Source organism: Apteryx rowi, unplaced genomic scaffold, assembly GCF_003343035.1.
Source record: "Apteryx rowi isolate R43461 unplaced genomic scaffold, aptRow1 scaffold_31, whole genome shotgun sequence".
NCBI classification, from domain to species: Eukaryota; Metazoa; Chordata; class Aves; order Apterygiformes; family Apterygidae; genus Apteryx; species Apteryx rowi.
In genome coordinates this window covers 3,511,337-3,528,016 of record NW_020449530.1, presented here as the reverse complement: position 1 = coordinate 3,528,016, position 16,680 = coordinate 3,511,337, and the positions used below count along the sequence as shown (strand labels likewise).

Sequence of the window (16,680 nt, the reverse complement as noted above, 5' to 3'; positions counted from 1 at the left end):
ATCCATCTACTCTTTAAACTAAATCTCTCTTATCTGTCTGATTCCTTTTCACACACCAGTCTCCCAAGCCTCTCATGACTACAATCCTAGGGACAACAACATTTGCAGCATCTTTCCAAGAGATTCTGAACCAAACTGAACACACGCTTCYGGCATTTAAAGGCCCACTCTGACTTCATTAAATGCTACTGTGTAAATCCAGTGTGATTTTCTGCATCACTCTTTAGGTATCTAGCATTTTTTTGGCTTCATGCTCCTCCCTGTACATTAACTAGATCTATTCACTGTCTGCAACCATTTCTGGAAAGAGACTACAGTTAATGCAGAGCCTCCAGACTCTGCAAATAGTTCAGGTTATTCCTTCCAAAACACAGCACTTTGCTTTGCCAGGACTGTACCTAACATCCTTGCTCTACCTTTTCATTTGGTTACTAAGGCATGAGAGGCTGAAAGAGATCTCCAGAGTGAACCACCCTGCCGATGCAGAGGATCATGCTCTGCCAGGCTTAGCTAATCCAACTGAAAGCCCGCACCAGAAACTCATTTATCCAACTGCCAGAAACCACCTACTCTTCACCCAAATTATATTCTCAGCCAGTTTATACAAGCTCCCATTTACCTCAGATAGTTCCTCTTCCTTCCTGGTGTTTCTCCCTCTTTCCCCAGATGAATTTATGAAAGGTTAAACCTTTCTGGGAGAGGCATGGGCTGGGAGGTGCCCTCAAGTCACCTGGGGGGTGGGAAAAGGATGTCATGGTGGAGGGTAACATGGGGAACGGCCAAAGAGTGGTCCCCAGCTTTTCACCAGAAAGGGAGGGCTCTGAGCCCAAGTGATTCTCCTTACTGTTCTGGAAGAGGGGAAATAGTCCAAGCCATTTAGTGCCATCTCAGACTACTGCCACATGAACAACAGTCCCTCCTCCCCACATCCCTTTCTTTCCCCAGGTCACCGACGGCTACATCTAGCCTTTTGCAACTCAGTGGAGCACCACACTGTTACCCTTCTGTCCTGTTAAAAAATGGCCCTGTCTTCCTGCTCAGACTGAAGTTGCAGAATATAGGACTGACTCATTAGAACTGGGTCTGTACCTGGGGAACAGGATGGTTGGAGGTGTGACACTGAAACAAGAAACAAATTCCCTAGCATAGCCGAATAGCAGAAAGTTTGTGTGCAAGCAGACATCTCCTTCCTTTCTATAGCATCTCCCAGCTGAAGTTATGGAASCTTTTTACAAAGTTGGTGCTAGGCAGCCCATGTTGTCATCTCCATGTTACACATCCAGACTGGAGAGGCAGAGGGTTAGTGCCCAAAGGCATGCAGCAGGTCAGAGCCAGATCTGTTATCACTTCCATTGCCACAGTTCTTTCTCTCAAAAAAGTATTTGGGAGAAAGGATATGAAAAGGAAGAGTGGTTTCAGCCCAGCCTCTGTTGAAGAAGCATCCTATAGCAGGAGTGAATTTCTAAGGTAAAGAGAGATAGATAAAGACAAAAGGACCATGTAGCCTGATAGTCTGCCTGGACCTTCCACAGTAATGACAACAAATTAGAATTTAAAAGGCAGGGGAATCCAGGGCCAAGAGCAGTAAGGCCAGCAAAGGAATGGTGGGAAGAGAGGCAGGTAGTTTTATTGGGCTTTTTCACTTACACCGCTCCAGCTGCTGGCCATATCTGCAGTGAAACGAGTTTGCTTTCACCTGACCACTTCAACTCAATAGCCTGTTCCAATCTGGTAGCATGGTCAATCTTTGCTCAAAGGGCAGTCCCGCATGGGAAGAGTGCACAASAGGCAGGGGTCATATTTGCAGGTTTACATGTGCCAGAGACAGCACATAGGAAAAAAGAACACCAATGACTGTGTGAGACACTAGGTCTGAACTAATAGGAGGAATGATAAATTACAAAGTGAAAGGATTTCAGTCTAGAGCCATTAGCTCTTAAAGCTCTGCTTCCTCTACAGCTACTCGTGCACCTTTTTAATAAGGGGAGATTGTGGTGTGGACTGGGATCACAAAACTGGTGAAGAGGGATCTGAGTTTGCTGGCTGTCAGCTAGGGTGGAAGAGGGAATTTATCATTCATGACATGGCCAGAAAGTTTCTTGCACTCCCCTTGGGTATATAGCAGAGAGAGTTGGATTTGGGCAACATGGCAACAGAAAAAAGCTTCAGAGAAAACATCTGGGGAGAGTTTTCTTATGCCTTGAATAGAAAGGGAAAACAAGGCACCTCAAATGGCCAGTTGCCTCCAGCAGTTGACCAGCCAATTTGCACTGATGTTCAGGGAAGGGAAGGCTCTAGACAGCAGAGCTACATTCCAGTTACCTGTAGCAGTTGTTATGGTATTTGTTGTAGCTACCCAGAGCTGTCAAGCATCCCAGACATATTGCATATGAGAAGAAGATCTGAGTGCCTGCATCCATCCAGACCTGCAAGGGAGATGCAAATACATGTAAGAAGAAGAGAAAGCCAGCACAGAGTGCAGACAGTACACCAATGTGAAGAGGCAGAGACCTAGGGGCTGATGTAACCAGCAGAAAGGTCAGTGCTCAGGAGGCCAACAAAACCCAATATTTAGATAAGTCTTTGCTAGGACTAGATTATACAGTGCCAGGAATTACAGTCCTCAACAAAGCACCCTAGGGTAGTAAGAGCGCCAAGGGCAGAGATGCACCAAGAACCTTGCAAATCCACAACATGTATAACTTTTCATCATTATCTTTTTCTTCCTTGATCAAATCTACAGTACTCTGTGACTCTCCAGAGCCTCACAGCAGTAACAGAGACCAGATGAACTCTTTCCATGGGAACTGAAGGAGTCCTCTGCTGGCAGATGAGAGGTGGGATTTTATTTGGGCAGGCCTGATCCCCCACCAGGTGGCACAGCTCCTGATGGTGGCCTTTGGCTCCAAGACCTGATTTTAAAGGTTCCAAAACTTGAAACAAATTAACTGCGGAGGAGGGAAATGTTAGAAATAACTGAGCTGGTTGTAAAGGACAACTCCTAAAAGAAAATACAAGAATGATGTTAGTYCCACAAGGCCCCTTTGAACTCCACTCTCGCTGTCAAGATCACGTGCCAGTGCTCTGAGGCCGACATTTGTCAATGCCAAATTTGATCTGAAAGCCTAGCTTGTGTGTAGTCACCAATGCAAACACAGGCACTGTCTTCTGCAGAGAACAGCAAAAGGAGGAATTAACAGTGAGGAAAGAAACAATGACAAAGATGATTAATTAAATCCTCTATTGTATAACATCTTTTTCCCTAGGGCTCCCCAGGGGATTTAAAACTGTGGATAAGACAATCATTCAACCAACGCTGACATGCAGCCACCTTCTAGAGATAAAAGGGAAGCTAGTCAGGAAAGAAAAGCATAAGAAAAGTATCACTGGGAAATTTTCAATGAGAAGAGTTTGCATCTGGCTAAGGCATCTCAGTTCATACCCTTTTTCCCCACAAGTAATAGTGTCAATGAGTCTTCCCCAGCACCAAGATCCCACCTGAGGCAAATGGAAATCAATGGAAAGTGTCCCAGCAGTGTCTATGGACTACGGTGTCCTTCAGCATTTATGTGATTCAATCACCATCACTGGTTTTGTTTATTTTTTTTCTGTTCTTGCTCCTAGGTTGATGGGCATTCTGAAGAGATGTTAAACCTCTTGTTTAGCTCAAAATTCTGTTTTAGCTCAAGAAACAGCTGCACAGAACAAATTCTCTCCCTACCCACAGCTCTACTGGCAAGATACACCAGCACAATCTGCAAGGAGTGAAGGCAAAGCCCCTAAACATTGTTAGGGCTAACTTTGGTGAAGTTGCTTTCACTGACTGTCTTGAGAGCAACTCAGCTGATGTTCAGGCCCACCTTCTTTTCAGTCAATGGAAAGACTGCTCACTATTCCACAGGGAGTGAGATCAAATCTTTGATATGTAAAATGGGAAGAAACAGATGATGAGGCTGGACTGGGACAGGTAATTCTGGGCATTGGGAAATTAAAAAAAATAATTGACCTCACTGCATTTTAGTTTTTTGGAGGACCGGAGGGGGAAGGGAGGTTTGGAGAGCAAGATGTTAGTTAATTTTTCTATTTCAAAAAGATTGGAAAGATCAAAGCCCTTTTGGAACTGACTGCTAAAGAAACTCTGTGCTTGTAGGAAGCCAGATTATAGCCTTCACTTTTTAGCTGCTTTTAGGGCAAAGCAAGGCTTTCAGGTCAGCAGGACCAGCTAACACCTTTGCATCAGCAATTTAAGCATCGTTTGATAAGTCAAGGTGGAAGGTTTCATTAGGTTTCTGTTTTGTTTTGCTATTCATTATTAAAGCTCTGTTTTTTCATCAAATTCTAGCTTGAATCCCACCAACCCATGGTTTTTGGAGCCTTTTTAGTTCAATTTGTTGAGATAACAAGATTTATGAAGTCAAACTGCCTGCCCACCTTTGCCACAACTTTGGACCCTGTTGACCAGTTTCAACCAGATTTAACAGTGGGTAGAAACCTCAAAGATATCAGCTACCTAAGAATTTCATGATAGCCAGGAAACAGGCGAAAGACAAACTCAGCATTCCAGCTGAGACAAAAGCTACAGGGAGGAACAGTCAACCATCACTAAATATCAGATAAATCACGCAAGTAAGAGACATGAGAAATATCCCAAGGGCAGGAAAAGAACTGGTGCTTTGCTAGACATGGTAGAAGCCAAATATCAAGACATGAGGCTTCATTAGCTCGATGACTCATAAAGCGGCTCATTCCTAAAACCCAGCAATGCCCTTGACAGTATAGCAGAGGTCAGCAGGTGGTCTGCATGCTCCCCAACCCAGCTGCCTGTTCCTACTCAACATACCACCTGTGGAGCACGTACGGGCTGAGTGGGCAACCCAACTCAAAGGGATGTGTTATGGGAATGCAGGACTTGCGTTAGCACATGTTCCCATTTGAAGCAAGGCAGCCTGTGGCTGAACCTGTGCAAATAAAGCTACGCTTGGCTTCCAGAGCTTATGGTCCCACTCAGTCAGCATGACTGCGAGCACCAGCTCAGGCTGTATGCATTTTTGTTTCCCATTTTAAAAGGCTACTGCAGCTCTTGGGTCAAAGACAATGCCACCCTTCTGTCTTTCCCAGCCCCCTGGCAGTTCCCAAATTGCTCAGGGGGTTGTTGGACTCCGACAAGCCTGATGCTGGGGCACTCCTGATCTTCTCTCATTTGTGACAGAGCCAAGCACAAGCAGCAAGTCACAGGATGGTAGGATCAGGCAGGCTGGAAGGGACCTCAGCCACTCTCTTGTCCAGGATCCATCCCTCACAAGGAGCACCGCTTTCCATGCAGCTCTGCAGCATTTCACAGGGGGCTGCACTGACCACTACCAATCAGTTCAGAAAAAAGCAATCTTCCCTCTCCAAAATGCCTATGCTCATTTCYCTCTGTAACAGTGACTCAAGAAAAATGTTTTTTTCAGTCCAAGGTCCCCCTTTTCCTCCTGCGCTGTTGATCAACAGCCTCTCATTATTTTAATATTTCCACTCTGTTTAAAGGGGCCTGATAACGGTAATGGAGGACTTGGTTTCCCCTGCAGATAAGAGCGTGCTGCTGTTCTCTGACCGCTGTTCCCAAAGAGACTGGTAAAGTTTATTCTGTTGTTCAGATTTCACCAGCACATTGGCAGCCTGGGTATTTTGATTTGATTGTTGTCTGCAGTTTTCTAGGCCATCCAGTTTATTTAATTCATAATTCAATTTCCTTGAATGTGTTGTTTGCTCCAGTTTGTAATAACCTCCTACTCTGTTTTAACCAAAGCTTTCATACCTGAGCTGCAGTTATCCAAGATGGTTATGGCCTACAAGAGGACATTTTCCTTCCCCCCTTAATTTTCTCAGCAATATTTGCTTTACTACATGTACTGGAATTTAATAACCCCCTGCACCAAAACAGATCCTTCCTTCGGAAGATCTCAAAGCACTTACAAATAATAGTAAAGACCATTTTAGAGCAAAATGTTATTGAACCCCAAGGTATGTCATATATCACATAAAGGTGTCATGCTGGGAAGCGTTGAACTGTCCCCATCAGCAAGCGGAGATGATACAGCACCAAGCAGGTAAATGCTCYGCAGCAGGTCACGCTTGGTGTATTGCAAAGCACAGAGCAACAGCTGCCCAGGTCAAGTCTTCAGCCGCGATTCAGGGAGCGCTTCCTCCAAGGGCTCTGCCAGGTCCACCAGCTACCTCCTTCCCCTCATCCCACCCCGCTGCATGTGCGGGCACAATGACAGCGTGCTCCTCTGTGCGGTGACCTCAGCCGGGGGAACGGTCCCGGTTAAATTTAGCTGAGGGACCTCAGCTGACCCGCGGTGACTCTTTACCCCTGGGAGAGCTCTCCCGCCGCCAGCGCRCCTTCAGATGCTGCCGCGAGAAAACAAACGCTGGCGAGGAGGAGGAAGGCCACCAAGGTAAACACAGCTGCRTTTGCCCCATGCGCGGAGGAGCCGCACCAGCCCTGGGGCCGCCCCGGCAGGAGCGCGTGGGTGCCTCTGCGCCGGCCGGCCGCCCACCCCCAGGACCCCACACGGGCCGGCCCTCTCCCCGCTCGCCCGTCCTCCGGCCCAAAAACAAACATGCGCTCGCCTTCGGAGACACAGCGCGCGGGGCCGCGCAGGGTCAAGCTGGGAAAAAAATAAATAAGGGGAACAAAATAATATTTAGCAGGCCCACAGCCAGCCTCACCGCTTGCTGGGAAGCCTCAGCACCTGCTGGCAGCAGAGCAGCAGCAGGAGAGGCTCCAGCCCGGGGGTGGTTTGGGGACTCTGACCCCTTCCCCAGCGTGGGCACGGGGCCCTTGTTTAACCAAGCAGGTCACGGCCCTGGAAGACGCAAACGCCTCGCTGCCCTCCCAGTGGCAGACCGAGGGGCCGGTCGTGACGTGGCCGCAGCAGCGAGGGTTGCACCAGCATGAACCACGAGCYGCTCCCCAAACACCTCCCTCCCTGACTGCTCCCTGGGGGCACTGCGAGCCCTTGCCCTCCCTTTCTGCCCCATCCATGGGGAAGGAGGAGTCTGCGGGGTCCACCAGGGGCAAATGCTGCTCAACCACTAGGAAACAGGCAAACCCCCCCCCCAAAAAAAAAAAAAAAGGAAAAGAGAAATTTTACAAGCGGTGCATATTTGAAAGAGAGCGAGCGAGAAGCAGAGGTTGGGTGAAGGTGATGTTCAGCTGCGTTAGTCGCGCACGGCAAGCGTAGGCATCACGGCACGGTGCCGTCGTGCAGGGTTAGGCGTCCTGCGTGACGGCAGCGACTGCTTACGGGGGCGGGGGGTGGCTGCAAAGTTGGGCTGCAGACCATGCGACAGGCCTCTTCGGGTCAGGCACCCTCGTCTCCTCCCTGTGCCCGTGACCAGGGGCCCGGCCCCTGCCTGGGGGGGCCTTTCAGCATCGCTGGACTACACATAAAGCAGGTTTTTTTACAGAAAGTAGTTTCTTTTCAAAAAGACCATCTAAGGCTCACTGGATAAAGTGCAAGCACATACAACAAGATGGTGGGCTTTCTGGAAATTTCTGGAGCAAAACAAGAGTGGGAGGTTTTGAGCACGTTCTGAGAAACGTTTCTTCTTTTTCCAGAAAGGGATAGACTCAGAGGGTGCTGAATTTTACTTCTCTTTCATTTTCACCCACTAAATCTAATAAAATGTAGCTAGAATCCCTGGACTGACACCAGTGTGAAAAGAGACTATTATATTTCTTCTCTTTAGCGCAAACCCAAAGCCCCAGCCGGCACTTTCTGCACCGAGCTCATCAGTTCTCTCTCAGAATGTCCATTAAAAATGTGTCTGGTCTTGGTATAAAAGTGTCAAGTGATGGAGAGCCTGCCAGCGCCTGAGAAAAGTTGTTCTAAAGACACATTTCCCACCCTTAAGTCTTATCTCTAATCTGAATTCCTCTTATTTCAGCTTCCTGCTACTGGATCACACTGCATATCTATCCTTAATCACATCAGTAAATCCCCAGCATTATCTACTGAAATAAGCAGTTGATAAAATCGCCACRAAGTTATTATGAAGGGCAGAATGATCAAAAGAAGAAATGGTGAACAACCCTAAGACCCGCTTGCTGTTAAAACATGAGCCACACTATGAAAAATGTAGTAACCTTGTGGTGTACAGAAAATGCAATTGAGAAGGGTGGAAATATAGTTCAAAATAAATTATCTGTTCAGTGTTTTTTACCTTTACCTGTTTGAGCAAAATGAGACTTTTTTATTCAAAATTCTTTGTTCAATAGCTCCACGTATACTCTGATCTACTTATATATCAAATGCATTGTATTTAACATTTTAATTCTGAGCATTTTATAGAGTGGGGAAACAAAGGTGCAGGAATATTTAGGGAATCTGTAGACTTTATGGCCAGAAGACACTATCATCAATCAGCTAGTCTAAGCTCTTTTATAAGGCAAACCACAGAATTTCAAGGTTCTGTCCAAGGTCACTCAGCAGGTGAAAAGCAATGACTTCCACATACTAGTYTGATACTCTGATACTTAATCATATCTCAGCCGCATCTCCCTTGGTAGTATCTGCTAAATAATTCATCTCCTCTTTTCTTGTAGGTTTTCATATACTTTTAGCCAGTTATCTTTTTGTCACCTTGTCTATTGTTTGCCCTTCATTTAAAACTCCCCTTGAGGCTACTTATCATAAGGCTCAGATTGGAGAGGGTATTTTTTAATTTCCAGAATGCTTTCCCAGGCACTAAAGAGTCTTGCATTTTTCCAGGTAACACTGGATTGCAGGTAAACAATTACGGATCGCCGTACTGTGAACACAAACCAATTATAAGCGACTTGGCCCCTGATCRGCTAGCAGGAGTCATGCTGTCCTTGTACAGAGAGCGGGGGCACAGTCGTGCACAGGTCAGACTTGAGGCACTAACCCTTCCCTTCCCTTCACTCTCATGGGAGAACCTTAAAGAATTCAAGAGAAACCTCGAGCCCATTTACCCTATTCAATAGACTGGTTAAATCACAATGTAGGAAAGCAATCGCATCTACTGACTCCTGCTTTTCTCCTGCAAAAGAGAAGCATTCATCAGAGAATGATGAATTCCTTGGTCTGCCAGGTAGGGGGAAACAAATTTTCCTCCCCAACTCGATGATAAGAGATCCTCTTGCTCTGAAGGGTTATCCTGCACTTCCACCAACACATTAGCATTTTCCAGGCTGGAAGAAAGTTGTGCTCCTAAAGCCCAGGCTTTATTTGGGAAAGTTTGCCAGGACAGATCTAATGAGGACAGAACTAGTATCAGCAAAACCATGCTATGCCTGAAGTAGTTTAATTCATTCCCCTGAGAAACATAGCCACAGTAACAACAGGACTTCTTTTAATAACCAAATCAACACCATTCCAAAATAGCATTTCATTTCGGAAGTCATACCTAATCAACATGAACAGAGCAACAAACATTGCAAACATAGACCTGTCCTCACTCTCTTAGATGTTTTTGAAAAACCCTTCCAAGCCTTGTGGTACCTTCACAAGGACGGAGCAACAATCCTATCCACCTCCATTTACATGCAAACAAAGAGAGCAAGAAAGAAGCTGACATTGTAAAATTAGGCTTTTCAGTCACTACTCAGGCACATAGTTGACCAAAGACTGATTTCCAGAAAGCTGAGCAGGAACTTTGAGTACTTTACATGACAAAAAACAGACTGCCTTTACTTGGAAACCGGAAACTCATGTTTAGGTCCTCAGATTGGAAGTCTTAAGTCAAACCAATTTGCACAAAACCATACCAAAGCAGTGGCACAAGCAAGAACTGGGAATCCCACACAGCCCGTGAGATGCTTGTACCTTGCATCTGCAAGGATTCAATTCTCAYTGTATCAGAGAGGGCAGGTTCAGCTGGAGCCGCTCCTCCCTCAGCCTTCATGCCCCCATTTGCAAAATTAACAACAAAGGCAAGTCAGGGGCTGGAGCAGAAAGGGTTAACGGGGTTATGAAGGGTTTTGCTGGCCTATTTTCCAAGCAGGCACCCTTTAATCTCCTTTGGAAACACCTTCACACAAAGGCTGGTACAGCAGCTCAGCTGGAGCCAGGATTTAACGTGGAATAACTTGTCCTGAAGAGATTAAAAGTGGCAGTCAGGCACCAAACCTCCAGTCAAACGGGCAGGAATTTCTAACGAGGGAAAGGGAGGCGCAGCATGGTATTGGAGAAYGGAGCCAGCAGCATACAGAGCCACCTTCCTCCTTCTGGAAAAGCGGTAGGAGGGACCATGGCGYTCTCCCAGGCTCCAACAGCAGCAGCTCTTCCAGAAAATTTGAACTAGAGACTACAAAAATTGAAACTAGCRTCTGTAGGTCTCTGGGAGCTCTGCACACCCTGGCCTGGCCCAGAGAGGGCTGGGATCTCACTGCAGTGCATCCACAGTGAAGGAAGGGTGCCCCCAGCTGTGCTACACTCATCCCCTGCAAGCCAAGCAGGGAAGCCATCTGACGCATGCCCCTGCTCCATCCCCATCCACAAACCCAGGTGCACTCCCAAGGAAGCCAGAGCATGCAGAGAGGAGAGGGCTCATCCCAGCGTGATGCCACAACAGCACAGAGCTGTGCCTCATGGATCATGCCTGGCAGAGCATCCTGCTCTGCAGCACCACTGCAAAGGCAAAGGAGTCTCCCAAGAAACAGGGGTGATGGCTGGTGTCACTCTGTAGCTGCGAGGTTTAAAGCCCTACTGACAGCTTCTGCCACATCAGCCAATATCCCCAGACAATTCAGACCAACTCGGAACAGAAAATATAGTAATGACATTGATGACAGCTGAGGGCAAGTCAGCATTGGGACCACCAGAATACACACGAATATCAAAGCCCGAATATCAATGTCCACAGAGAGGAGAGAAGAGGAGAGATAGAAGGAAGAAAGAAGAAGAAAAAGAATGAGAAAAGAAAAAGGGAGAAAAGAGGAAAGTCACCTGCATCCATCCAAGCACAGCTCAGCCATTCACAGTCCCTCCTCTGCCTTACCTGGGGGTCCCTGAGGCGACTGAGGTCTGGATAAAGGTAAAACAGGATTCCCTGGGATGCCCCCGGCAGGGAGACTCCCCTGATCAGCAGAACTACCAGCATGAGATATGGGAACGTGGCCGTGAAATACACCACCTGGGAGAAGGACAAAGGGAGCACATGTGAGCAAACAGCAGGGGTGAGAGCCCAGAGCGCCAGCCAGGAGCAGAGCACCATCCCCCAGGAGGAAGTGAGAAGAGGGCCTAAGGGAGACAGGCAGCTGAGCAGTGGCAAGGAATTGATCAGGCTGCCTTGCTCAGCACCTTGCTTTAGTCTACAGTAGAAAGAAACTCCCTTTTGCATGCACCCAGGAAACTCATAACATGCCATGGCACATCTGGAGCAAGAGAAAAACTTCCTAGTCCTAGCAGCAATCCAGACCACAAGCCAGGTTCAAGTCAGAGTAGCTCCACTGAATTCAGCAGGGTGACATCTATTTGCATCAGCTAACAATCTGCCCCCTGTGTCCATCTGCACATCCTTACCCCAAGCAGAGACCTGAGTCACACACCAAAAGTCTTTTCTCCCTAGGATTTACTGGAAAGAGTGAAGGAGCATACAGATAAGTGATAGACCCTGAAACATTACTGCTATCAAAGGACCATGAGAGACAATATTGATGCATCCCTATTCAGGACTGGCAACTGGCTTGTGCCTACTCCACTTAAATGACTCACAGCCGCTGCCTGACTGACCCACATTCAAGGAAATACACAATGAAGGCGTTTCATGAAGAGCAGGACAGCACATCTCAGACTTGTCACCAAGGACTCAGACTCAAACACAGCTTTTAACCTGTGTCCTCTTGCTTTTTACTCCGCTGGCCCCATGGATAACAGAGACTTACTCGGATATGTTTGAAATCCCTTGCTCTAGCAAAGTAGTTGCATTCCTTTGAGGAATGCTGTGGGCCAGTATCAGCTAATCCTTCCAGGGATTCCATGTCTGGTAAATATAACCTTCAATTTGGGGATTACTGGGGTTCTTTCAGGACTGTTCTGGCTAATTGTTATAGCGTTCCACAACAACAGCACACTGTTGTTGATGTTTCCTGCATAAAGAAACCAATGCCCAAGGGCTGATGCAGTCTCCTCAGCAATTCACTAGTGTCATTAATCCTTTTGTGTTGCTCCTGTACCTTCAAGACTTATTGACCACCTTGAAAAAAGTTGTTCAAGTTTGTTGTATCACAGTAGGGCAAAGCAAAAAAAAAAGTCAATGTGCCTTCAGGTTTTTCCTGTGTCAATGTGCTTAGTGAGGATTTGCATCAGTACTCTTCACCTTAATGCTCCCTTACAGCTCTTTTCTCAGCTTTAGAAGTTACACACCAAAGAGCTAAAGCTCATCTCTAGAGTAACTGCAATACATAATGATGTGAAACGATCTATTTCTAGTCTTTGTCCATTCATCCAGAATGACTCATTTCAAAATCCACCTAATGCCCATCATCCCTTAGTGGTGGTCACAGGTTCTGTTACATCTACAGCAGTTTCCCCATTAGAAGAGGTACTACCGAGAATGAGTGCATGATTTCCCTGGACAATATGGTCACCTTCCCTCTGCCTCCAGAGAATTCTTTTGATCTGAATAGTGATTCAGAAAGAGATTTCTTCTAAATTAATCCTGGTATGCTCCACCTGAACAAAGCAACATCCAAAGCACCTCACACTGGAATGCAAGTCCTGCTCTAAGTCCTGCTCTAAGTCCAGATACATGCTTTTTGGTGATTCAATTTTATTGTACAGAAGAATAGAAGGATTTGCAAGATGTTCCATCTTTGAAAATGAAAATACCAAATTATCATCAATGTCTGCAGATCCAAGTTCTTTATGCACTTCATGCGATATATCACAGCTCTGTCAGGTAATGCTACAGAAGTAGGTGAAGAATGCCTACTTGCTGACACTCATGATCACCTGAGATGCCTATGCTAGCAGCTCCATTCCCGTCCCTCTGAATCAGCATCCTAGACACTGAAGGAACCCAAGGATGATGTCCTTCCACACCGGCAAACATCATCATTCATTTCAGTTCCCAAAGTTTCAAGCAGGCTCCAACTTAGAGCTTTTCCATGCCAGTTAGTCAAACCTGCAGCTCCTGCCAGTTTAACAATCATCTCTGTACTTACCACACAACCAAATTCTTGTTTCAGGAAATTATAGGATGCAAGTCTTATCTTTCTCAGTTCATGAAAATAGTATAAGATCAAAAAAAAAAAAAACTTAAAAAAAAAAAAAAAAANGCCTTTGAACCTAAGTGCATATTCTTTCAGCATGCCAGGCTGCAAATTCTCAACTGGATCCCTAAATAACATCAGTTTTAGAAATTCACAACACAGACTAGTAGTTCTCTGGCATATAATTTGGATTCAGATCTTGGTAACTTCATATGTGCTTTACAGCCTGCAAGAACTACTGTGTTAAGCTTTTCAGTCAACAGTCACTCACATCTGCACTGAGACCAGAGGCCTGAATTTGGAGAATGTTTTCTTGGGTTAAGAGTGCCAAACTTCTATCTAACAATATGAACATCTGGATCCAATGAGATATTACTCAATGATTGGCTTAGACCCAATCTTTTTATTTTTTGGGCATTGTTAGCACTAACTACATCACTAGGAACCTTGCTGGGATCAGTATGATCATTCTGTCACATGCTGGTCAACAACATCCAGGGTTTTATTTGAAGCTGATCCACATGCCTCAGCAAAGTGATTCCATCTGTGACAACCTTCTGCATCTGTGTGCGCTCCTCGGGGATGGGCAGTCCCTGTGTCAGAGGATGCAAACTGCTGCTGCTGCTCTGAGTAGGGTGATTTCAGCTCGTTCTTTTTGCCCTTCCATAGGTAAATCCCCAGGATTGAGTTACCCCTTTGCCAATGGGTTGTAACCCCAGAGCCATCATTTTAGCTGGTATTCCTGGAGCCATCATTTTAGCTGGATTGTCAAATACAGAGAGGGCTGATAAACTTATGGACTTCCCTCAGACACAGTTTCTTTACTGAAACAAGTTTTCTCTTTTCAAGGAGAAAAGATCTCAGCTTCACTAGTCGTTTTTGTTAAAAGCACTTGCATTTGACAATGAATTTCTATCTAAAATACATTGAGTTTGTTCTCTGCACTTCCCACACTTTACTGTGTCTTAGCCTCATATTTGCTGTTATTATACTGCCTCTGCTTTCTTTTACCAGGCCACCACAGCAAGTAGTTGCTCTTTTCTTCTAATTTTACTCCATGGAAACCAGAAAACATCAGCTCTGCAAGCTACTTGATTTCCCCTTTGTGTTTCATAATCCCAGACCATTCTGGGAGCAGGAGAAACTGCTAACATCCATGCCATCACTTGATAGAAACAGATGCAGCTAAAATTTACACCCCATCACACACAGTGTCTTGTTCAAAGCATGCTGACAAAACACCATTTAGGTAACATACTAAACCTTTCCATTTCCATCTGTTCTTGCTGACTCTGACACAGCTGGTTGGGAATGGGTCAGGAGGTGGTAGAAGAAACTAAGTAAAGTGTTCAGTGCTAATGACAGTGGCACACGCTGTAACAGAGGGATGAGGCAGGGATGGGACAGGATGGGATGGCGATAGACAGTCACACAGACCCCCTCCCAGAAGCATTTACAGAATTACCTCCGTGGTGACCAGCATGGGCGAAAAAAAAGAAAAAGGAAACCTTTATTACTGGGGAACATGAGCAACTGTAGGAAGAGGCTTGAYGGCCTCATTGGTACCAACTGCAAGAAATAGGAAGATCTCCATCTTCATCTTGGAAGACTGTGGTCTGAGAAGCCTCTCACCTCTATCCCAGTACTCCCAGCATTTCCTACCCAGGACACAGGGCCTGGTTCACATTCCCTCTGAGAGCTGAGCCCTACAGGGTACTGCCAGCTCAGAAAGGCATTCCCAGGGGACACCCAGGGTCTCTCTGAATATACAAAAGGTGGGAGTGCTCCAGCTGTGATTAAGGGAAGAGGCCTGAACTGAGCCAAGCACTCACCTTCCCTGTGGACTTGACCCCTTTCCAGATGCAGAAGTAGCAGATGATCCATGCGAGCAGCAGACACAGAGCCAGTTCCCAGCGCAGGCTGCCCAGGTGCTGGATGCCATCAGAAATTTTTAGCACTCTCCTCCTGCATTGGGGGGAAACAAAACAGCACCTGAGTGTCACTGAYGTTGGCCACTAGTGTTCCCAATCCCGCATTGGCTCTTACCACACCTCCACAGTGCCTGACAGCTTTGGGGAGAGGTGATATCCTACAAACAACACCGAGCTCTGTGCTACAAGTATTAGAGGAGTCAAACAGTGGTCCTCAGTTGCTTCTCTTAGACAAAAGTACTACCAGCCTGGTGGATCACGTATGGGACACCTGCTTCTACTCCCGCTCCCACACTGGCCAGTTTGGCCAAGACATTTCTTCTCCCATTCTTCGTCTGCCCTGTCCTGTTTGAGGTAAGAACTCTCTCTGCCAGAGTGTGCAGCACCTTGTGCAAACAAGCAAACATAGGCTCTGTGTGAGCCTTCTTTCACACACATTACAAAGTTCACCTACACCTTTCTTACACGCTTCAAACAAAGTGGATGATGCATTTCGTTTAGGACACAGCATCGATTAGGACGACACAAGAAGCAAGGCTCTCCAACCCCCTTCTCCATAGCCCCCTTCTGTTGTCTTTAGGAGCGGATATGTATATCACTTCAGGACCCAGAGCAGCAGAGCATCCCATGCCATGACAAAGGCCAGGACAGGCCCACAGCAATCAGAATAGCATGGACAKAAGAGACAGTGCTGGGCATTCTCTTTCAGACACTGTGGAGATAAGATCCTAAGCTAGATGAAGCTTTGTTCAATCCAGTTCTCATGGTCTCGCCCTGACCATCCAGCAGCTTTCCATGGTGTGGCTGTGCCAAATCTTCCTCACCACTTAAGGTGGTGGAGAAGTAAGGACTCACCCCTCTCCTCCTGTGTCTCCTACATCACACTGATAGACGTGAGCATGAAACACCATGGTGAAGTTCCAAAGCCCCAAGCCTGAGATAGGCAAAGAGGGACAAGCACTACTCTGCAGCTCCAACAGCAATGCACAGAGCATGCTCTCAAGCCCGTCCTGCTGCAAAATACAGCAATGATTCCAAAATAAATTCTCTGCTGGAGAACCACAGTTTGAGATACATGGCCTCCTTTCCTGCCTTACAGCCTAGTGATGGATTGAGAGGATGAGAGTTTAGAGGAAATCACTCTGCCCTTTCAGACATCTTTTGTTACCTTGCAGTTTCCCTGCTTCTACGGACATGGACCCTGAAACAAGTAGGAAGTAGATGCCAACAGAGCGTAACTAACTGAGCACTGTACCACAGCCAGAAGAGGCCTCAGGAGAATACCATCGCCTTGCTGGCAGGTCAGCACCTCCCCAGGAGACTGTTGCCTCCCTACACTGCTGCCCAAAGAGGGCAGAAACAGATGTTGCAGAGAAAGCTGTGGACAGTGGAAATTTCCAGTCCCGTGTGCTGATTCCCCAATAATATTACAGGGCTGTTCAAAGCACTGAAAGAAACATCTACTCTTCTAGCAGCCAGTCTCAGGGAGGGCAGCCTAAGAAAGCCCAGCATCTCCTCCCA

General features: G+C 46.5%; 1 protein-coding gene across 4 annotated transcripts in view; it reads right to left on the bottom strand.

Annotated features, from left to right (window-relative positions):
- Positions 1 to 16,680, bottom strand: part of LOC112968310 (sodium- and chloride-dependent GABA transporter 2) — a 51,205-nt gene that overhangs the window by 6,855 nt on the left and 27,670 nt on the right. For all 4 annotated transcript variants that reach the window (XM_026070430.1, XM_026070433.1, XM_026070432.1 and 1 more), the window contains 3 exons: positions 15,061 to 15,193; positions 11,014 to 11,148; positions 2,323 to 2,426 (listed from right to left, as the gene is read on the bottom strand). In XM_026070430.1, the coding sequence (XP_025926215.1) occupies positions 2,323 to 2,426; positions 11,014 to 11,148; positions 15,061 to 15,193 (372 nt within the window). The remainder of the gene's footprint in view (positions 1 to 2,322; positions 2,427 to 11,013; positions 11,149 to 15,060; positions 15,194 to 16,680) is intronic.